Below are 22690 nucleotides of genomic sequence, written 5' to 3' on the forward strand. Positions count from 1 at the left end.
GGTTGGGGTTGATGCATGGCTCCATACAAGCCCTGGTGGCCCCGTGGAAGCCCAAATACCCCCAGTGACCCCCATGTCCCCTCCCCATAGGTGTCCGGCTCCCGGCTGCGGCTGCTGCAGGTGACAGCGGCCGACTCGGGGGAGTACGTGTGCCGGGTGACCAGCGGGGCCAGCACCAAGGAGAGCGCGGTGATGGTGACCATCCAGCCCAGCGGGGCCAGCCCCTACCGTGAGCGGGGACCGGAGGGGTGACAGTGCCAGAGGGGGGTCCCCATGCGCCGCGGCACTGACCATGGCTCATGTGCTGGTGCGGAGCTGCTGTTGTCACTGGTGTCACCCTCTTGTCTCGGTCCCCAGCTCCGGGCAGCACGACCCCGCTGCGCATCGAGACCCCATCCTCTGCTGTGGCTGAGGGACAGAGCCTGGACCTCAACTGTGTCATCGCCAGCCCCGCACAGGCCACTGTCACCTGGTACAAGCGCGGGGGGTCCCTCCCGGCCAAGCACCAGGTAGGGGACATGGGGATGGCACCAGCGGGGGTGGTTGGGGTTCACCAATGACCCCATCAAGCTCTCGTGGCCCCACACAAGCCCAAAGTAGCCCATGGAAGCCCAGATGGCCCCATACAAGCCCCAGCAGCCCCATAGAAGCCCAAATACCCCCAGTGACCCCCGTGTCCCCTCCCCATAGGTGTCCGGCTCCCGGCTGCGGCTGCTGCAGGTGACAGCGGCCGACTCGGGGGAGTACGTGTGCCGGGTGACCAGCGGGGCCAGCACCAGGGAGACCTCCATCGTGGTGACCATCCAGCCCAGCGGGGCCAGCCCCTACCGTGAGTGGGGACCAGATGGGCCAGGGGACGTTGCCCATGGGGGGGTGGCATTGTCCTGTGGTGGCTTTGGGTATGGGATGAATCATTCCCTGCGGAAGACACCCGTGTGTGAGCCCATCCCCGGGCTCCTGGTGTCCCTTAGGGGGTCACGCATGGTGGGGGCCGTGCTCTGTAACCCATCTCGGTCCCCAGCTGCAGGCAGCACGACCCCGCTGCGCATCGAGTCCTCGTCCTTGTCATCCCCCGTGGCCGAGGGACAGAGCCTGGACCTCAACTGCGTCATTGCCAGCCCCGCACAGGCCACTGTCACCTGGTACAAGCGCGGGGGGTCCCTCCCGGCCAAGCACCAGGTAGGGGACATGGGGATGGCACCAACGGGGGTGGTTGGGGTTGACCCATGGCCCCGTGCAAGCCCTGGTGGCCCCATATAAGCCTGGATGGTCCATACAAGGTGAAGTTGCCCATGCAAGACCAAATGGCCCCATATAATCCCTGATGGCCCATACAAGGTCAGGTTGCCCATGCAAGTCCAAATGGCCCCATTCAAGCCCAGGTTGCCCATGCAAGAGCAAGTGACCCCATATAAGTCCTGGTGGCCCCATTCAATTCCTGTTGGCTCCATGCAAGTCCAGGTGGACCATGGAATATCAGGTGGTCCCATGCAAGCCCATGTTACCCATACAAGACCAAGCAACCTCATATAGGTCCAGGTGGTCCATGGAAGACCAGGTGACCCCATATAAACCCAGGTGGCCCCATTCAAGCCCAAGTGGCCAATGGAAGACCAAGGGACCCCATGGACCCAGGTGGCCCGTGGAAGCTCAAGTGGCCTTGTGCAATCCCAGATGGCCCCATGCAAGCACTGGTGGCCCCAGTGACCCCCGTGTCCCCTCCCCATAGGTGTCCGGCTCCCGGCTGCGGCTGCTGCAGGTGACAGCGGCCGACTCGGGCGAGTACGTGTGCCGGGTGACCAGCGGGGCCAGCACCAGGGAGACCTCCATCGTGGTGACCATCCAGCCCAGCGGGGCCAGCCCCTACCGTGAGTGGGGACCGGAGCGGACACGGGACCAAGGCACCACGCACAGGCCTTGGGGTGACTTTTCCATCGCTGTCCCCAGCTGCTGGTGTCACCCCCCCGGTGCGCATCGAGTCCTCGTCCTCCTCCGTGGCCGAGGGACAGAGCCTGGACCTCAACTGCATCGTGGCCGGGCAGGGACAGGCCACTGTCACCTGGTACAAGCGCGGGGGGGCCCTCCCGGCCAAGCACCAGGTAGGGGACATGGAGGGGATGGCACCAGTGGGGTTGGTTGGGGTTGATGCATGGCCCCATTCAAACCCAGGTGGCCCCGTTCAAGCCCAAAGGAGCGTTTTGGGGTGGAAAAGTGATTTTTGGGGGGTTTGAGGGGTTTGCGTCCCCCTCCTCACGTGTGTCACCCCCCCAGGTGTCGGGCACCCGCCTGCGCATCCCGCAGGTGACAGCGGCCGACTCGGGGGAGTACGTGTGCAGGGTGACATCGGGCGGCATCACACACGAGACGTCCCTCATCGTCACCATCCAGACCGGCGCCGGCTCCTCCTACGGTACCAGGGACGGGTGGGAGGTGACACGGGGACACGATGGGGACATGGAGCTGACTCCTCCATTGACTCCTCAGCCGTCGGCGTCACCCCCCCGGTGAGGATTGAGACCTCGTCCGCTGCCGTCACCGAGGGACAGAGCCTGGACCTCAACTGCATGGTGGCAGGACAGGGGCACCCCCACGTCACCTGGTACCGGCGCGGCGGGGCTCTGCCCCCCAACAGCCAGGTAGGGCAGCGGGGAGGTGGCATCACCCCGCGGGGAGCAGCCCCACATCACGCATTGATGTGTCCCCATCTTGTCACCTCCGCAGGTATCGGGGACCCGCCTGCGCCTCGCTCAGGTGGCAGTGGCCGATTCGGGGGAGTACGTGTGCAGGGTGACCCTGGGCACCGCCACGCAGGAGGCGTCCGTCATTGTCACCGTGCCCAGCAGCGCCGGCACCTATTACCGTGAGTGTGAGCAGGAGGGCAGCGCATGGGGACACCCGGTGCCACCCCGGTGACAAACCCCCCCCCCCCGTTCCTCTGCAGCCTCCGGGGCCTCCCAGCCCCTCCGCATCGAGTCCTCGTCCTCGGCCATCGCTGAGGGGCAGGTCCTGGACCTCAACTGCGTGGTGGCAGGGTCCGGTCCCAGCACCGTGACGTGGTACAAGCGCGGTGGCTCCCTGCCCGCCGGACACCAGGTAGGGTGCATGGGGTGGGGGGGTCACGCTGTATCTGCCCTGTTCTCTGCTCTGTGGTGCTGACTTGTCCACACGTTGTCCCCTCGAGGTGTCGGGCTCCCGCCTGCGCATCCCCCAGGTGACAGCAGCCGATTCAGGGGAGTACGTGTGCAGGGTGACATCGGGTGGCATCACGCAGGAGACCTCCCTCGTGGTCACCATTGATGATGGAGCCAACCCATCCCACTGTGAGTGCCACCCTTCAGGGGACGGGTCCCTGCCGGTGCTGGGGACCAGTGGGGATGTTCACCCTTCACCCTGCCCCACAGCCACCGGTGTCACGTCACCCATCCGCATCGAGTCCTCAGCATCCTCCGTCACCGAGGGACAGACCCTGGACCTGGACTGCGTGGTGGCCGGGCAGGGACAGGCCACCATCACCTGGTACAAGCGCGGGGGGTCCCTCCCGGCCAAGCACCAGGTATGTGGGGATGTGATGGGGCGGGGGACAGTGGCTGTGGGTGATGCCACCACCTCCTGCCATCGTGTCCCCAGATGTCGGGGTCGCGCCTGCGCCTGTCCCAGCTCTCGGTGGCCGATTCGGGGGAGTACGTGTGCCGGGCTGACACGGGCAGCGTGTCCCGCGAGGCCACCGTCACCGTCACCGTCACCTCCCGGGACAGCTCCAGCTACCGTGAGTGCGGCCATGGGGCAAGGCAAGATGCCAGGGCTGGTACAAGGGACGTGGGTGACCTCGTGGTTTCCCGTTGTCCCTGCAGGCCTGCAGAGCCCCATCATCTCCATCGACCCGCACAGCATGGCGGTGGCACCGGGTGAGGATGCCACCTTCAAGTGCCGCATCCACGACGGCGCCCGGCCCGTCAACATCACTTGGCGGATGGGACCTGGCCAACATTTCCAAGGTATGGTGGTGCCCAGGGTGGCCCTGATGCCGTCTCCAGGGTGGCCCTGGTGTTGATGGCTCCTCCTTGCGCAGACAATGTGAAGATCAGTGCCAATGGCTCCGTCATCTCCATCACCAGTGCCCACGTGAGCAACCAGGGTGCCTACCACTGCGTGGCCTCCAACCGCTTTGGTGTTGCCAGCAGCGTTGTCAACCTCCTGGTGCAAGGTGCGAGGTGGCCCTGTCCCTGTCCCCATGTGCTTCAGATGCCCCTGGGGTGGTGATAGCCCCATCCCTATGTCCTTCATGGGCTCCAGGTGCCCCAGGGTGGTGGTATCCCTGTTCCAGTCCCCATACCGGTATCCCCCATGTGCTCCAGATGCTTCTGGGTTGATGGTGTCCCCATCCTCGTGGCCATGCTTCAGGTGCTCCTGGGATGGTGGTGTCCCCATCCACATGTCCTCCATGGGCTCCAGATACTCCTGCGATGGTGGTGTCCCCATCCCTATGCTGATGTCCTCCCCATGCTCCAGATACCCCATAGTGATGTTGTCCCCAAGGCCCCGCCATCATCCTTAGTCCTGGCATCCCCATCCCCGCGCTGATCTCCTCCTCCTCCTCCTCCAGGTGCCCCCACGGTGTCGGTGATGCCACCAGGCCCCGTGTCGGTGAAGGAGGGCAAATCCCTGAGCCTGGAGTGCCTGGGCCGGGGCGAGCCGCGGCCGCTGGTGCGCTGGAGCCGGCCGGGCTCCCGGCAGAAGGTGGAGCACCAGACACTGCTGCACATGGACAGCCAGGCCATCCTGCAGGTCAGCGAGGGTGCCGGTGGGTGCTGATGGGTGCTGATGGGTGCTGATGGGTGCCCGGTGCTCACCACCACCCTGTCCCCACCGCCCAGCTCTCACCAGCCAAGCCGGAGCACGCCGGCACCTACATCTGCACAGCGCACAGCGCCCTGGGCTCGGCGCAGGCACGGGTGGACGTCACCGTGGAGTCAACGCAGCGGCATCCGGGTGCCCCCGAGGTCTCCGTGCCTCCCGCTGTCACCGTGGTGGCCGGGGACACGGCCACGCTGCACTGCACGGCCAGAGGTACAGCAGAGGGTGGATGCAGGAGGGTGGCGGGGATGGAGGGGTCGGCGCCCTGATGCCGCGGTGACGGGTGCTGGTGTTGCCCGTAGGGGACCCGGAGCCCCGCATTGAGTGGTCGAAGCTGCGGGCGCCGCTGCCGTGGCAGCACCGGGTGGTGAATGGGACGCTGGTGATCCCCCGCGCCGCGCAGCAGGACTCGGGGCAGTACATCTGCAACGCTACCAGTGCCGCCGGTGCCACCGAGGCCTTCGTCACCCTTGATGTGGAGAGTAAGGGGGTGCCAGGGGGTCGGGGAGCCCCTGGGTCCTTCTGGCTGTCTCCATTGTCTCCTTTGCCGCCTCTTGCCATCACCCATTTGTGGCTCCTCTCTGTCCTTTCTCAGCATGTGGCCATCTCCATCCCATCCCATCCCATAGCCCTTCCTCGTGCATCCATCCTGGCTCCATCCCGGCACTCATCCTCCTATTGCCTCTCTGTCATCCAGCCTTTCCCATGGATGTGTCCATCTGCTGGTCCCATCCCTGTGTGCTCACAGGGTACTACTGCTCTCTCCTCTTCCATTCATGGATCTATCCGTCACTCATCCATTGCAGCTCACACTCATCTCTCCATCTCCTCTCACACCCTCCATCCACTCCTTCCTGGTGGATTCATTTCTCTCTCATCCATCCCAGCACATCATCCTCTCTCAATCTTCTAACTCCTTCATCTACCTCTCCTTTGTGGATTCATCTGTCACTCAACCATCCCACCTCACACCCATTTCCAACTGTTTTCACATCCCAGCATCCATCCCTTCCTTGTGCATCCATCCATCTCATTCATCCCAGCACACGCCCATCTTTCCATCTCCTCTCAAACTCATCCATCCACCTCTTCCTCATGGATTCATCCATCTCTCATCCATCCCAGCATGTGCCCATCTCTCCATTTCTTTCACACCCCTCCATCCATCTCTTCTTTGTGGATTCGTCCATCATTCAACTATCCCAGCTCACATCCGTCTCTCCACCTCCTCTCAAACTACTCAATCCATCATTTCCTTGTGGATTCATCCATCTCTCATCCATCCTAGCACATGCTCACCTCTTTATCTCCTAACTCATCCATTCATCCCTTCCTCATGCACCCATCCCAGCACACACCTATCTCTCCATTTCCTTTCAAACTCCTCCATCCACCCCTTCCTGATGGATTCATCCATCAACCCTCCCAGCTCACACCCATCTCTCCATCTCTTACCACACCCCTGTATCCATCCCTTCTGCATCCATCTCATTCATCCCCGCACATGCCCTTCTCTCCACCTCCTTTCAAACTCATCCATCTGTCCAACTCTTCCTTATGGATTCATCACTCAACCATCCTGCCTCACATCCATCTCCCCATCTCCTCTCACACCCCTCCATCCATCCCTTTCCTAATGGATCCGTCCATCTCTTGTCCATCCCAGCACATGCCCATCTCTCCATCTTCACTCAGGGTTCTCCATCTACCCCTTCCTCATGGATCCCCTATCTCTTGTCCATCTCAACACATGCCCATGTCTCCATCTTTTCTAAGGGTTCTCCATCCATCCCATCCTCATGGATCCATCCATCTCTTGTCCATCCCAACACATGCCCACCTCCATCTCCACCACCCCCTCCCACCAATGCCCTCCTTGCCCTATCCCTTACCCCATCCTGGCTGCCATGGGGTGCTCATGGTACCTGGGTACACACGGTACTGGGATGCTCACAGTACCGTCCACCCCCGCAGCACCACCATACGCCACCAGCCTGCCGGAGGACACCGCGGTGCGCGCCGGTGACGCGCTGCAGGTGCAGTGCCTGGCCCATGGCACGCCACCGCTGCTCTACGCATGGGACAAGCTCAATGGCAGCCTCTCGGCACGCACCAGCCACCGCGCCGGCCTCCTGCGCATCAGCCCCGTGCTGCCGGCCGATGCCGGCACCTACCGCTGCCGTGTCACCAACCGCGTGGGCACCGCCGAGGCCTTCTCCCGCGTGGCCGTCCATGGTGAGCCCTGTCCCCCAGCCGCCGGTGCCACCTCCGCGGTGCCACCAGTGCCATCAAGGCTTTGCATCCCGCCCAGGTGATGCTGGTGACGGTGGGGATGCCATCGGCGGTCCCTTGGTGGTGCGGGTGACACCGGGGAGCCTCGTCAGGGGCATTGGTGGCACCGCTGAATTCGCTTGCGCTGTCTCCGGGGACCCCCGGGTGCACCTGGAGTGGTTGAAGGATGGTGGGGAGCTGCCCCCCAACCACAGTGTGCGGGACGGGGTGCTGAGGTGAGGAGCAGGGATGGAGCGCGGGGTTCCCCCCATGGGGTCCCACCTCCCGGCTGTGTCCCACCGCCCGCCTGTGTCCCATAGGATACCGGAGCTGGCGTGGGGCGCGCAGGGGGTCTACGTGTGCCGGGCCAGCGCCCCGGGCGGGCAGGCGGAGGACAGGGCCACCCTCACCATGCAGGGTAGGAGCAGCCCCCATGGACTGGGGGACACGGGCACCCCCCGACCTGGCCCCCATGAGCATGGGCACCCTGGTACCCCCCATCTCTCCTCACATCCATGAGCATCCTGGTACCCTTCATCTCCCCATGCCCGTTGGCACCCTGGTACCTCCCATGTCTTCCTCTTGCCATGGGCACCCCAATATCTCTCCCCACACTCATGGGCACCCCTGTACCCCCATCTCCCCATGGCCATTGGCACCCTGGTACCCCCAATTTCTTCTTCCTGTTCCCCAATATCCCCCCCCCATCTCCCCACATCCCTGGGCACCCTGGTACCCCCCATCTCTCCCTACACCCATAGATACCCCAATAGCCCCAATCTCTCCATATACCACTGACACCCTGATACCCCAAATCTCTCCCTTTGCCTATTGGCACCCCAATACCCTCAATCTCTCCCCATTCCCACAGGCATCCCAGTACTCCCCATCTCTCCCTACACCCATGAGTACCCCAACACCCCCAACCTCTCCCCATGTCACAGCCAACCCAGTGGCCCCCCATGCTCTCAAGCACCCCACTTCTCCCCATCTCCCACTCGCCCAGTTGGCACCAGTGCCCGTGATGCCATAGGGACACCCCAAAGCCCCACTGTCCCCCCCAAGCTCTCCCCAGGGCGCTGATCAACATCCGGACCGCGGTGCAGACGGTGCTGGCCGGGACCTCGGTGGAGCTGGAGTGCCTGGGCTTGGGCGAGCCCCGTCCCCACGTCACCTGGAGCAAAGTGGGGGGCCGCATCCGGCCCGGGGTGCTGGTGCGCGCTGGCACCCTCACCTTTGAGCGCGTGGAGCGGGCGGACGCCGGGCAGTACCGCTGCACCGCCACCAACGCCGTGGGCACCGTCCAGTCCCACGTCATCCTCCACGTGCAAGGTAACAACGGGGACGTGGGGCTGGGGACACCAGCGTGGTGTCACCGCAGGGGGGTGACAGCTCCGTGTGTCCGCAGCCACCCCCCAGATCGCCGGGCAGCCGGAGGTGAAGGAGGTCTCGGTGGGAGCCGCGGCCGTTTTGCCCTGTTTGGCATCGGGATTCCCGGTGCCGGAGATCACCTGGAGCAAGGTGAGAGGGAGGGATGCGGAGGGGGTGTAGGGTGATGGGGGTGACCCGTGGGTGCTGACCCAATGCTGTAGCTGGAAGGGGAGCTGCCGGCTGGTGCCAAGGTGGAGGGGAACGTGCTGACGCTGCCGGCTGTGAGCCATGAGGATGCTGGTGTCTATGCCTGTGCTGCTGCCAACCACCGCGGCCGGGAGACGGCGTATTACGTGCTCAAGGTCCGAGGTGAGGAGGAGGGATGATGGAAGGATGGATGGATGGATGATGGATGGATGATGGATGGATGGATGATGGATGGATGATGGATGGATGATGGATGGATGGATGGATGGATGATGGATGATGGATGGATGGATGATGGATGGATGATGGATGGATGGACAGAGTGTGGGCTGTCCTAACTCACCTCCTAACCCCCGATCCTGCAGAGCGCCTGCTCCCCTATTTCGGACAGACGGCCCGCTCCTTCCTGCCCCTGCCCACCATCAAGGACGCCTACAAGAGGTTTGAGATCCTCATCACCTTCCGGCCGGACGCTGCTGATGGTGAGGCTTGATGGGGCCCCTGTGTCACCCCACGTCCCTTCATGTCCCTCCATCTCCCCGTCATGTCCTCTCCACATCCCTTCCATGTCCCCTCCATGTTCCCTCCATGTCCCTCCATGTCCCTCCATGTCCCACTCATGTCCTCCCATGCCCTTTAATGTTGTCTCCATGTCCCCTCCATCTCTTCCTCCTCCCTTCCCTCTCCACCCTTCCTCCATCCTCCCCTCACCTTCCTTTAGCTCCCATCCCGTGTCCATCTGAGCCCCTCCACACCCTATGGGGGGGATCCTCCTCCACCCTGGGGGTATTTTGGGGTCCCCAGGACGTGCCCCGGTGGGGCCCATCCTTCCTGACCCACTGCCACCCCATAGGGCTCCTCCTCTACAATGGGCAGCGCAAAACCAGTGGCGCTGACTTCATCTCCTTCGGTTTGGTGGGCGGGCGCCCTGAGTTCAGGTGAGACCCACAAGTGGGTGCTATGGGAAAGGGAAAGGGGGGGGTAGATGGGTGCCAGCACCCACCTGCACGTGTTGTACCCCCCCACAATGAAGGTTTGACGCCGGTTCGGGCATGGCAACCATCCGGCACCCAACACAACTGCGCCTGGGCGAGTACCACACCATCCGGCTGCTCCGCAACCTGACATGGGGTTCACTGGCACTGGAGGGGCACCCCTCGGTCAACGGCACCTCTCAGGTAGAGCTTTGGGGTGGTGCTGTGCGCATTGGGTGGGGGTCAGGGTGCTGGAGGTGGCGCCCATCCCATTGTGTGCCCGCAGGGGAGGTTTCAAGGGCTGGACCTGAACGAGGAGCTGTACCTGGGGGGTTACCCCGACTTCAGCGCCGTGGAGAAGACGGGGCTCAGCCGTGGGTTTATGGGTGAGTGATGGGGTTTGGGGGGCACCGCGGTGCGTGTGGGGCTGAGCATCGCGTGACCCCGCGTCTCCATCCCTGCACAGGCTGCGTGCGCCAGCTCCGCATCCAAGGGGAGGAGGTGGCCTTTGGGGACATGGACCTGCAGGCGCACGGCATCACCAGCTGTCCCACGTGCCAGGACCAGCCGTGCCAGGTGAGGGTGGTGGTTGGGGGGTGATGCCCCCCCATGGCAACCCATGGCCACCTATCACTGACACCGATGTCACCCCCCATAGAATGGTGGCGTGTGCCAGGACGCTGAGAGCGGCACCTACGTCTGCCGCTGTCCCCATGGCTTCACCGGCAGCAACTGCGAGTACTCGCAGGCATCGCATTGTCACCCGGGTAGGGGACACCCCGGCCCACAGGACGTCAGCACCCTGATGTCTGCGCTGGGTGGGTGCTCACTGCTCTGTGTCACCCCATAGAGGCGTGTGGGGCTGATGCCACCTGCGTCAACCGGCCCGATGGGACGGGCTATACCTGCCGCTGCCACCTGGGCAAGAGCGGGGAGAGGTGCACCGAGGGTGAGTGCAGGGGAACATGGGGCTGCCACCATGGCAGGGACGTGGTTATGGGGTGGGGAGAATGCCGGGGACATGGGCACAGAGTGGGGAGAATGCTGGGGGTATGGGGATGGGATGGGGAGAACCCTGGGGTTATGGGCATAGAGTGGGGAGTAACCATGAGAGATGGGCATGGGATGGGGAACACTCCAGGGAGATGGGGACATGGCTGGAAAGCACCCTGGGGACGTGGGGATGTGGCTGGGAAGCACCACAGGGATATGGGCATGGGATGAGGACCGTCCCAGTGAGATGGTGATGGGAGGGGGAGCACCCTGGGGACATGGGCATGGGGGGGAACTACCCAAGAGAGATGGACACAGGGTGAGGAGCACCCAAGGGAGCTGGGGATATGGCTGGGGACCACCCTGAGACATGGACATGGGGCTGGCATCACCCTGGGGACACAGGCACGATGGGGCCTGTGGAATAGGTTCCATGTGGAGAGATGGGCTTCGTGGATGTGATGGAGATGGGCCATTGGGTGCCATCCCAGGGAGATGGGAGTGATGGGGAGGGGGGATTGGGGACCACCCTGGGGAGATGGGCACGGGTCTGGGTACCAGCCTGGGGAGGTGGGGACAGGATGGGGACCACGCTGGGGACACGGGCACCCTGTGGATGGGGCCGGGGTCCTACACACTGGGTGCTGACGGGGGTGCCGCAGGCGAGGCGGTGACGGTGCCGTCCTTCGGCGAGGCCGGAGCCTTCGTGTCCTACCCGCCCCTCACCAACGTGCACCACGAGCTGCGGGTGGAGGCCGAGTTCCTGCCGCTGGCTCCCGATGGGCTCCTGCTCTTCAGCGCCGGCAAAGCCGCCCCGGTCGAGGACTTCGTGGCCTTGTTCATGGCCGGCGGCCACCTCGAGTTCCGCTACGAGCTGGGCTCAGGTGGGCTGGAGCAGGCACGGGGGTGCTGGGGCACTGCTGGTGGCACCAGGTAGAGGTGGGGTGAGCTGGTGCTGCCGGGGTCCACCTGCATCATTGGGGTCACCAAGGTCCTCCTTTGGTCTGTTGGGGTCCTTTGGTAGCACTTGGGTCCCTTGGCCTCATCGGGGTCCCAGCGTCACCGGACATCAGTGGGGTCCCCTGGTGTCACTGAGGGTCCCTTGGCCTTATTGGGGTCCCCGGGTGCTGCCACGTTCCATGGCCATCACCAGTATCCCATTGTACCAGTGTGGTCCCCAAATGTCACCAGGGTGCCCTGATGTCACTGGGGTCCCCTGGTATTACATCCCTGGAGTCCCCTGGCATCACTTTGGTCCCCAGATGGTGCCAGGTTCCCCAAGCATCACAGTGACACCACTGAGGTCCCCTGGCATCCCTTTGGTCCCCAGATGGTGCCAGGGTGCCCAAACATCACTGTCACACCACTGGGGTCCCCTGGCATCCCTTTGGTCCCCAAACACCCCTGGTGTCCCCTGCCCCCCCATGACACCCCCACCCCATCCCCACAGGCACGGCGGTCCTGCGGAGCGCGGAGCCGCTGGCGCTGGGGCAGTGGCACTGGGTGATGGCCGAGCGGGTGCACAAGGACGGGACGCTGGTGGTGGATGAGGCCGCGCCGGTGAAGCGCTCCTCGCCCGGCAAGAGCCTGGGGCTGAACCTTCGCTCCCCGTTTTACCTGGGGGGCACCGAGCCCCCCCAGCGCCCCCCAACCAACGCCTCCTTCCAGGGCTGCATCGCAGAGGTGGGAGCCGGAGCCCAGCCCCATCCCGCACCCTCGGGGGGCGCAGGACGGGGGTGCCCCCCCCGCTCACCATCACCCCCTGCCCGCAGGTGTCCATCAACGGGAAGCGCCTGGAGCTGCCCTACGGGTTCCTGCGCAGCCGCGGCGTGGGGCAGTGCCGGGGCCGCTCGCCCTGCGCCGGGGCCGTTTGCGTGCACGGGGGCCGCTGCCTGCGCCCCGCAGCGCCCGGGGCCGCCCCGCGCTGCCGCTGCCCGCCCGGCTTCAGCGGTGAGAGCGCGCGTGTGCGTGGATGAGTGCGTGGATGGAGGGGGCATGGATGGATGTGTGTATGGATGTGTGTGCGTGGATGAGTGCGTGGATGGAGGGGGCATGGATGGATGTGTGTATGGATGTGTGTGCGTGGATGAGTGCGTGGATGGAGGGGGCATGGATGGATGTGTGTATGGATGTGTGTGCGTGGATGAGTGCGTGGATGGAGGGGGCATGGATGGATGTGTGTATGGATGTGTGTGCGTGGATGAGTGCGTGGATGGAGGGGGCATGGATGGATGTGTGTATGGATGTGTGTGCGTGGATGAGTGCGTGGATGGAGGGGGCATGGATGGATGCGTGTATGGATGTGTGTGCGTGGATCTGTGCGTGGATGGAGGGGGCATGGATGGATGTGTGTATGGATGTGTGTGCGTGGATGAGTGCGTGGATGGAGGGGGCATGGATGGATGTGTGTATGGATGTGTGTGCGTGGATGAGTGCGTGGATAGAGGGGGCATGGATGGATGCGTGTATGGATGTGTGCGTGGATGAGTGCATGGATGGAGGGGGGCATGGATGGATGCGTGTATGGATGTGTGTGCGTGGATGAGTGCGTGGATGGAGGGGGCATGGATGGGGGGGGCATGGATGGATGAGTGCAAGAATAGAGGGAGGCATGGATGGATGTGTGTATGGATGTGTGTGCATGGATGAGTGCGTGGATGGAGGGGGGCATGGATGGATGAGTAATATGGATGTGTGTGAATGGAGGTGTGCATGGATGGATGAATGCATGGATGTATGTGCATGGATGTGTGCGTGCATGGGTGTGTGCATGCATGGATGTGTGTGCATAGATGTGTGCATGGATGAGTGTGTGGATGGAGGTGTGTATGCACAGATGGAGGTGTACATGGATATGTATGCATGGATGTGTGTGCGAATGTGTGTGCATGGATGCATGTGCATGGATGTGTGTGCATGGATGTGTGCATGCGTGCTGTGCGTGTGAGCGTAGGCACTATGCGCATATGTGTTGCACATGGTGGCTGCTGTGCATCCATGTGCACATGTACATGTGTGCTGCGTATCCAAGTGCACTCTGCATGCGTGTGTGCTGCATATGGCAAGTGCTGTGTGCACATGTACACGCATGCTGTGCATGCATGTGCGCCGTGTGTGCATGTGCACAATGTGTACATGTGTTCTGTGCATCCATGTGCACTATGTGTGCGTGTGTGCTTTGTATGGCAAGCACTGTATGTGCACATGTACATGTGTGCTGTGGATGCATGTGCGCTGTGAGTGCAAGTGTGTGCCCTGTGCCTGCACATGTTGCGTGCTGTGCACTGTGCATGTACGTGTGCTACAGGCACGCGTGCTGTGCGCCATGTGTGCATGTGTGTGGTCTGCAAGGGGGTGCATCTGCTACACATGTGTGTGCAGCACACAGTGTAAATGTGCATACACGTGCAGTGCATGCGTGCATGGGTTGGTGCATATGCATGGGTGCCGTGCACTCCTGTGGGTGCAGCTTGCACCCGTGTGCATATGCATGCACTGTGCACGTATGTGCATGCAGCTCACACACGCGTGCACACTCCTCATGGGGTGATGCCATGGGTGTCCCCAGGGCAGCGCTGCGAGCAGGAGGAGGAAGGGTGCCCGCGCCAGCCCTGCCTGCACGGCGGCACCTGCACCGGCAGCACCTGCCTCTGCCCGCCCGGGTACAGCGGCCCCCTCTGCCAGCACCGTGAGTGGGGACGTGGGGACACGGGGGGACCCCCGGGGACACGGGGGACATGGGGGACGCCCGCACCGCATCCCCATCCTTCACCCGCAGGTCTGGCCCTGGAGCTGGAGCAGGACTGGCAGGAAGGCAGCGGGGGCAGTGGTAGGTCCAGCACCCGTTTGCCCCCTTCTGGTACCCAAAAGGACCCCCTGTGACCCCCCCATATCCCCACAGATGCCCCAGGACAGTTCAGCGTCAGTCTCCAGGATGGCTCCTACCTGGCCCTGCCCGGCCACCTCCTGCCCCGAGGGTGAGTGACAAGGATGGGGCACCCCAGTGGGTGCTGCTCACACAGCCCGGCCATGGCACCCACTGGTGCATAGCACTGCACTGCACCCATTACAGCACTGCATCACCCTGGTGTACTGCACCCATTGCAGTGCTGCATCACCCTGGTGTACTGCACCCATTGCACACTGTAACCCCCTTGACTCCTGCACCCATTGCACACTGTAACCCCCCCAGGTCCTGCACCCATTCCACACTGTAACCCCCTTGGGTCCTGCACCCATTGCACACTGTAACCCCCCCGAGTCCTGCACCCATTGCACACTGTAACCCCCCCAGGTCCTGCACCCATTGCACACTGTAACCCCCTTGAGTCCTGCACCCATTGCACACTGTAACCCCCCCGAGTCCTGCACCCATTGCACACTGTAACCCCCCCGAGTCCTGCACCCATTGCACACTGTAACCCCCCCAGGTCCTGCACCCATTGCACACTGTAACCCCCTTGGGTCCTGCACCCATTGCACACTGTAACCCCCTTGAGTCCTGCACCCATTGCACACTGTAACCCCCCCGAGTCCTGCACCCATTGCACACTGTAACCCCCCCGAGTCCTGCACCCATTGCACACTGTAACCCCCCCGAGTCCTGCACCCATTGCACACTGTAACCCCCTTGGGTCCTGCACCCATTGCACACTGTAACCCCCCCAGGTCCTGCACCCATTGCACACTGTAACCCCCCCAGGTCCTGCACCCATTGCACACTGTAACCCCCCCGAGTCCTGCACCCATTGCACACTGTAACCCCCCCAGGTCCTGCACACACCAACCCATCCCCTGTCCCCACAGGCCCCCCGAGGCACCCGAGACCATGGAGCTGGAGCTGCGGACGGGCAGCGCCGAGGGGCTGGTGCTGTGGCACGGGGCGGTGAGTGGTGCTGGGGGCCCCGGGGTGCTGAGCCCCATGGCGGGGGGGGTCAGGGTGCCCCCACCACGCTCACTGCCCCACTGCACCCGCAGGAGCCCAGCGAGGGTGGCAAAGCCAAAGACTTCATTGGCCTCGGCTTGAAGGACGGGCACCTGGTGTTCAGGTGAGGGGGTCCTGGTGTCACCCTGGGGTGCTCTGGGACACCCATGGGTGCCCCTGTGCTGAGCCCGTCATCCTGCAGCTACCAGCTGGGCAGCGGTGAGGCCACTATCATCTCTGAAGACCCCATCAATGATGGCGAGTGGCACCGGGTGACGGTGACGAGGTGAGTGAGGGTGCTGATGGGTGCTGATGGTGAGGGTACTGATGGGTGCTGGTGGGTGCTGATGGTGAAGGTACTGATGGGTGCTGGTGGGTGCTGATGGTGAGGGTACTGATGGGTGCTGGTGCTAGTGGGTGCTAGTGATGATGGGTGCTGGTGCTGATGAGCGCTGGTGCTGGTGGGTGCTGATGGGTCTGATGGTGCTGCTGCTGGTGAGTGCTGATGGGTGCCAGTGCTGATGGTGCTGGTGCTGATGGGTGCTGATGCTGGTGGGTGCTGGTGCTGATGGATGCCAGTGCTGATGGTGCTGGTGCTGATGGGTGCTGATGCTGATGGGTGCTGATGCTGATGGGTGCTGATGCTGGTGGGTGCTGGTGCTGCCGCTGGTGAGTGCTCATGGGTGCCAGTGCTCATGGGTGCTGGTGCTGATGGGTGCTGATGGTGCTGTGCAGGGAAGGCCGTCGTGGGCAGCTGCAGGTGGATGGGGAGGAGCCAGTGAGTGGGGAGTCCCCAGGAACCAATATCATGGCCAACACCGAGGGCAGCATCTACGTGGGTACGGTGGCACCTGAGGACACAGGGGACATGGGGGGGACATGGTCAGGGGTGAGACATGGGGGTCACACAGGACGGGACATGGGTGGTACCTGGGCTGGACACTGGGTGGGACATGGGATGGGGACACGGGAAGGAGACACACAATGGAACACGGGAGGGAGCGTGGGATGGACTGGGGTGGGGATGTGTGATGGGACATGGGGCAGGGCAGGGGATGGCCACAGAACGGGGCAAGACACTTGATAGAACGTGGGAGGGACATGGAATGGGACATGGCTGGGGACACAGGATGGAACATGGATGATCATGGGATAGGAGATGGGGTGGGGGACACCTGATGGGACACAGGATGGCCTTGTGATTGGACACAGGATGAGTCACATGTTGGGACATGGGAGGGCCATGGAATGAGACACGGAGTGAACACGAGGAGGGGAGGCATGATGGGCCATGGGACAGGGCAGGGAATGGCCATGGGATGGGACATGACACCTGATGGGACATGGGATAGGACACGTTGTGGCACATGGGTTGGGACACGGGGTGGAGGCACATGATGGGACAGGGCAGAGATGGCCATGGGAGGGGATATGGGACAGGACACCTGATGTGACGTGGAATAGGACACATTGCGGCACATGGAATGGATATGGGATGGGACATGGGATGGGGGCACATGATGTGACAGGGCAGGGATGGCCATGGGAGGGGACATGGAGTGGGACACAGGATGGGACATATGGTAGGACATGGGCTGGGACATGAGACCGGATACCTGGTGCAACATGGGATGGGACATGGGGTGTACATGGGATGGGATATGGGGTGAACATGGGATGGGATATGGGGTACATGAGATGGGACATGGGGTGCACATGGGATGGGATATGGGGTGAACATGGGATGGGATATGGGGTGAACATGGGATGGGATATGGGGTACATGGGATGGGACATGGGGTGCACATGGGATGGGACATGGGGTGCACATGGGATGGCACATGGGGTGGGATATGGGGTGGACATGGGGTAGGATATGGGGTGCACCTGGGATGAGACACCTGATGGGCCATGGGATGGGAGGTGCTATGCCCATGTCCAGGTGACACTGGATACGGGGTGAACCCATGGGGTGCCCCACACCCTTGTATCCCCCATGTCCCCCAGGCGGAGCTCCGGACCCCCCCCGCCTGACGGCCGGCAAGTACCGCTCCGGCATCACCGGGTGCCTGCGGGGCCTGGTGCTGGCACCCGCCGGTGCCCCCCGACACCCCATTGACCTGCGGCACGGGGCGGTGGGGGGCTCCCCCGCCCCCTCCTGCCCTCACTAACGCCCCCCCCCGGCTGTATTTTGGGGGGAATTTGGCCAATTTTACTCTTTTTCCAAAAACAAGACAGGAGGAAACGGTGCTTCGCTGCCCCGGGGTGACCCCGGGGGGGGGGCCGGGACCCCCATAAATGTTTACACCCCCCCCACCACCACACCAGCCCCCCAAACCTGTGCCGGGGCGGCCGGGCCGCCCGGGGCCCCCCGGGATGGCGGCGGGGTGGGGATGCGAGGGACAATCGGGTGCTGGCGGGGCCCCCAGGGGACAGCATTAAAGGAGAGAGAACCAGCCCGTGTGTGTTGGGGTGCGCCGGGGGGGGACCGGGAGGGTATGGGGGGTGTAGGGGAGTGGTATGGGAGGGTTTTGGTGTTGGGGTGCAGGGGTATGCTGATGGGGGGGTATCAAGCCTGGGGGTCATGGGGGTATTGGGGTGAAGGGGGGGTATGGTATTGGAGATGTGAGGGTTTGGGGGTACAGGGGATACGGTGTGGGGGTACGGGGAGGGTATAGAGTGAGGATGGGGGAGGGATATGGCATGGGGGGTACAGGGGTGCTGCGGTGTGGGGGGTGAGGGGGTATGGGGGTGATGGAGGCGGGCGAGGGTATGGTATAGGTGGGCATGAGGGTCTGGGGGTCTTTGGGGGGTATTGGGCGCCTTGCATAGGGGGTAAATTTTGGGGTACAGGGGCTGTGATATGGGGGTGCAGGGATGTGAGGGTTGGGGGGTAAGGGGTCGGTGGGTTATGGGGGGGGTGCGGGGAGGGTCTGAGCGGTACAGGATGGACAAGGGAGGGGTTGGGGGCGTCAGGATCCAGCCACTGCGCGCACACGGAACCGGGCTCCGCTCCCGTTCCCGAGGGAGCCGCTCCGCGCCCGCAGCTCAAGCCCCGCCCCCTCAAGACAGACCCCGCCCCTTCTTCCAAGCCCCGCCCCTTCCTCACAGACCCTGTCCCTCAAGCCCCGCCCCCTTTAGGCCTCACCCCTCCGTCGCTCCGGCCACGCCCCTCTCCCCACGCTGCGCGTCGCGCCCGTCGCGGCCCGTTACCGTCAGCGCGTCGCGCGTGTGGCGTCACCGGCCCTGACGGCGGCGGCGGCGGCGGCGGCGGGAGGGGCCGGTGGGGCCGGGGCCGGTCGGGCCGGTCGGTGTCGGCGATGGCGCCGCGGCTGCAGCTGGAGAAGGCGGCGTGGCGCTGGACAGAGACGGTGCCGCCCGAGGCGGTGGCGCAGGAGCACATCGAAGCGGCCTACCGCGTCGGGCTGGAGCCCTGCCAGCGCGGCGCCTGCCGGTACCACGGGCACCCCCCGCGCCGCTGCCCCCCGACCTGCCACCGGTTATAGAGGGACCCAAACCCCGGGTCTGGGGCCTGGGGGCTCCCCCATCCCCTTCCCCAGGGCCCTTCACCCCTCTGGGCTGGGGAGACCCCGCGTTCCTGCACTCCCCGTGCGGCTACGGAGGCCCTGAGGCGATTCCGGGTCCATAAGGGTCGATGGAGAGCCGCCGTTCCCTGCTTTGGGACCCCCATTCCCCGAGCTTGTGGGGGCCCCTCTCCTTGCCTTGCTCCCCAGATGTAGGGGACCCCCCTCGGTTTAAGGGGGACCTCTCATATTAACTGGGACCTCGGATATAGGGACTCCCCCCCCGGGTTGTGGGGGACCCCTCTTGTTAACTGGCAACTCAGATATTGGGGACCCCCCTGAGGTTGTGAGGGGCCTGTCTCATTAAGCAGCGCCTTATATATGAGGGATGCTGCTTGATAAATGGCTCCCCAGAGACAGGGAATCCCCCTGAGGTTGTGGGGGACCCTTCATATTACCTGGGTCCTCAGATACAGGGATTCTCCCTTATGGTTGTGGGGGACCCCTCTTGTTAACGGGCTCCCCAGATGTAGGGGATCCCCCTGAGGTTGTGGGGGACCCCTCTTGTTAACGGGCTCCCCAGATGTAGAGGATCCCCCTGAGGTTGTGGGGGACCCCTGTCCTTGCTGGACTCCCCACCTGTTGATGACTTCCCTGGGGTCCCCCTTTCCCCTCCCCTTTTTATTCACCCATAACCATTGTTTTGGGGGTTGTAGTGGACCCATATCCCTCCCCATTCGCTCTGTTTAGCACCATGGGCCCCCCCTTTCTGTCCTCACCCCCCCCCGAAGGGGCGGCGTGGGTGACAGTGGGGCTGGTTCCGCAGGAGGAACTGCCGGGGGAACCCCAACTGCCTGGTGGGCATCGGGGAGCACGTGTGGCTGGGCGAGATCGATGAGAACAGCTTCCACAACATCGACGACCCCAACTGCGAGCGCCGCAAGAAGGTACCCCCCAAGCACCCCAAAAGAAGAGGGGAGGTGACACCTCGGGTGCCCCTGTAGCCGGAGGGAGTTTGGGAATGTGGCTTTACAGGGCCGGAGGCAGCGTTTTCCCAACAAACAGCCTCAGTGCTGGGTATGTCCTCAACATCAGAAGGACATGGAGCTGTTGGAGCAAGTCCAGAGGAGGTCATGAGGATGAGCAGGGGCTGAAGCCCCTGAGAACATTGGGGCTGTTCAGCCTGGAGAAGAGAAAGTGCGTGGAGACCTCAGAGCAGCTTCCAGTGTCTGAAGGGGGCTACAAGGATGCTGGGGATGGACTCTTCATCAGGGACTGTAGTGACAGGACAAGGGGTAACGGATTCAAACTGAAACAGGGGAAGTTCAGGTTAGATCCTAGGCACAGGCTCTTCCCTGTGAGGGTGCTGAGGCGCCGGCCCAGGGTGCCCAGAGAAGCTGTGGCTGCCCCATCCCTGGCAGTGTTCAAGGCCAGGTTGGACAGAGCCTTGGGTGACAGGGTCTTAGTAGCAAGGGGTTGGAGCTGGATGATCTTAAGTTCCTTTCCAGCCCAAACCGTTGTGTGGTTCTATGACTGCTGCTTGCTCTCCTGCACAGGGTACTGACCGCTCTCCTTTCTGTCCCACACCAGAACGCGTTCGTGGGCTTAACGAACCTCGGTGCCACGTGCTACGTCAACACCTTCCTGCAGATGTGGTTTCTGAACCTGGAGCTCCGGCAAGCCCTCTACTTGTGTCCCAGCACCTCCATGGCTGGAGAGGGCATCCCGAAAGACAAAGGTGGGGGGAAGCTCCTCTGCCATGTGTGGGTTTGCTCATTTGCTCCCAAATTTTGCTCATTTTCTCCTAAACTTCACTCTGGGATCATGGTTATCGGAAGAATCCATGGGTGAAGCAGCAGCTGCGCATCCCATCTCCGCACTGTTGGTTTTGAGTCTGTTACCCGGCTTTTGGGAATAACTCAAACTTTATCCGTGTTATTTCTTAACCCAGGGGTGATCTGATTTGGTTGGAAAACCTGGTTTGGGTTTGTTTCTTGCTGGGCTGCTTCCCAAAGTGTTTCCCAACTTAATGATGGTGCTGGGGGTGGAAGCATTTGGATGGGGCCAATCTGTTCTTATCATGGAGCCTCATTCGTCCCATAGGAGGGCAAGAATGCAGGATCCCAGTACAACTGAGGCTCCCAGTTTCCCCCAGAGTGAGCATCATGGCCTCTGGTGCCATCCTTTGTGTCTGGTACAGAGCTTTAGGTGCACTCTGGATCCGATTCCTTCTATTCCTGTTTTTATGGTGTTTTTAAGCAATATCTCACCATTTGGGGTTAACAAGAAGCTGTTGCTCTGGGGTGATCTGCACACACTGCTTGAAGTTGCTTACAGCTCACGTGAAGCACTGCGGGATGGTTACAGTTGGACTCAGTGGTCTTAAGGGTCTTTTCCAACCTGGGACATGATTTTCCGACCATAGGTTATCTCATGTTTCTATGATATTTGGCTTGCGCTGTCAGCGGTGTCAGGAACTGCTTCAGTTCTTACGGTATCAGGGACTGCAGTGATAGGACAGGAGGTGATGGGTTTAAACTTAAACAGAGAAGTTCAGGTTGGAGATAAGGCAGAAGCTCTTCCCTGTGAGGGTGCTGAGGCGCTGGCCCAAGGTGCCCAGAGAAGCTGTGGCTGCCCCATCCCTGGCAGTGTTCAAGGCCAGGTTGGACACAGGGGCTTGGAGCAAGCTGCTCCAGTGGAAGGGGTCCCTGTCCTTTCCAACCCAACCCATTCTATGATTTTAAAATGGCTTTGAGAAACCCATTTACTTTCTAATGACTAAGTTCACCCTTACAAAGAAAGGCCAGGCACTGGGCACAGCTACCTCCAGCCTTGAATTGCTGTCTGTAACTTGTGCAACGTGCTGTTTTAATAGACTATGAGCCTCAGAGCATTTGTGAACACCTGCAGTACCTGTTTGCCCTGCTGCAGAACAGCAAGCGGCGATACATCGATCCCTCTGGATTTGTCAAGGCACTGGGCTTGGACACGGGGCAGCAGCAGGTAGGTTTGAGTAACCACCTCCTTCAGAGCAGTGTGAAACTGCCCTTTGATGTCGGTTTAGTGTCTCTGAGCTGGGGTTTGCTCTTTGGTGCGAGCACGGAGTGGTGCTGCAGGCTCTTCCTGTCAGTGTCGGGGCTTAGGGCATCGGAAGGAGCCCAGAGAGCAATGGGATGGGGAGCAGTGGGATGGGGACAGGGAGTTTTGTTAGCACCTGATGGGCCCTGGCACTGTGTGGAGTGGGAGCTGGAGCTGCCATGAGGGTCCTTTGGCAGCGGCTTTATGGGCTGCTCCTCCCCGGTGGGTAGTTCAGGGGGATTGAAGGGCCCTCGCAGGGTGAGAAGATGTTTGTGGGGTCACCAGGAGCCAGCCAAGGGGCACTGTGAGCGTGTGGGGCAGAGAGGGGTTAGAAAGGGACAAGTGCTGCAGGTGGGGCCGGTGGGGCTGTTGCTGAAGCTGGAGGAGCTCAGGAGAAAGACACAGCTTGGATGTACACTTGGAGGAGTTCAGATGGAGACTGTGGGAGGAAGAGCCCCAGCTCCGTGTGTGTTTCCTTGGGAGGATGCAGGAGG

The 22690-nt window shown here is 62.4% G+C and overlaps 2 protein-coding genes across 2 annotated transcripts in view; both read left to right on the top strand.

Moving 5' to 3' along the window:
• The window catches only part of HSPG2 (heparan sulfate proteoglycan 2), a gene marked incomplete at both ends in the record, with an annotated part of 38256 nt that extends 20491 nt beyond the window's left edge, over positions 1-17765 (top strand). The window contains 42 exons of the mRNA XM_080631007.1: positions 91-229; positions 358-509; positions 691-829; positions 1022-1179; positions 1730-1868; positions 1948-2099; positions 2272-2410; positions 2485-2636; positions 2722-2860; positions 2942-3093; positions 3182-3320; positions 3402-3553; positions 3628-3766; positions 3852-3995; positions 4070-4204; positions 4604-4785; positions 4875-5067; positions 5157-5336; positions 6829-7089; positions 7166-7361; positions 7446-7543; positions 8191-8457; positions 8534-8646; positions 8718-8865; positions 9069-9185; positions 9557-9641; positions 9737-9881; positions 9964-10063; positions 10144-10253; positions 10336-10444; positions 10528-10626; positions 11333-11554; positions 12121-12353; positions 12443-12620; positions 14239-14358; positions 14449-14499; positions 14572-14647; positions 15477-15555; positions 15648-15718; positions 15797-15880; positions 16330-16433; positions 17602-17765. Of these exons, the coding sequence (XP_080487133.1) occupies positions 91-229; positions 358-509; positions 691-829; positions 1022-1179; positions 1730-1868; positions 1948-2099; positions 2272-2410; positions 2485-2636; positions 2722-2860; positions 2942-3093; positions 3182-3320; positions 3402-3553; positions 3628-3766; positions 3852-3995; positions 4070-4204; positions 4604-4785; positions 4875-5067; positions 5157-5336; positions 6829-7089; positions 7166-7361; positions 7446-7543; positions 8191-8457; positions 8534-8646; positions 8718-8865; positions 9069-9185; positions 9557-9641; positions 9737-9881; positions 9964-10063; positions 10144-10253; positions 10336-10444; positions 10528-10626; positions 11333-11554; positions 12121-12353; positions 12443-12620; positions 14239-14358; positions 14449-14499; positions 14572-14647; positions 15477-15555; positions 15648-15718; positions 15797-15880; positions 16330-16433; positions 17602-17765 (5955 nt within the window). The remainder of the gene's footprint in view (positions 1-90; positions 230-357; positions 510-690; positions 830-1021; positions 1180-1729; positions 1869-1947; positions 2100-2271; positions 2411-2484; positions 2637-2721; positions 2861-2941; positions 3094-3181; positions 3321-3401; positions 3554-3627; positions 3767-3851; positions 3996-4069; positions 4205-4603; positions 4786-4874; positions 5068-5156; positions 5337-6828; positions 7090-7165; positions 7362-7445; positions 7544-8190; positions 8458-8533; positions 8647-8717; positions 8866-9068; positions 9186-9556; positions 9642-9736; positions 9882-9963; positions 10064-10143; positions 10254-10335; positions 10445-10527; positions 10627-11332; positions 11555-12120; positions 12354-12442; positions 12621-14238; positions 14359-14448; positions 14500-14571; positions 14648-15476; positions 15556-15647; positions 15719-15796; positions 15881-16329; positions 16434-17601) is intronic.
• Positions 17766-18800: 1035 nt separating this feature from the next.
• The window catches only part of USP48 (ubiquitin specific peptidase 48), a 33583-nt gene continuing 29693 nt past the window's right edge, over positions 18801-22690 (top strand). Inside the window, 4 exon segments of the mRNA XM_080631386.1 lie at positions 18801-19048; positions 19945-20065; positions 20709-20856; positions 21994-22121. Of these exon segments, the coding sequence (XP_080487512.1) occupies positions 18915-19048; positions 19945-20065; positions 20709-20856; positions 21994-22121 (531 nt within the window). The 5' untranslated portion in view covers positions 18801-18914.

The sequence above is a fragment of the Psittacula echo genome, assembly GCF_963264785.1.
Source record: "Psittacula echo genome assembly, chromosome: 17".
Taxonomy (NCBI): Eukaryota; Metazoa; Chordata; class Aves; order Psittaciformes; family Psittacidae; genus Psittacula; species Psittacula echo.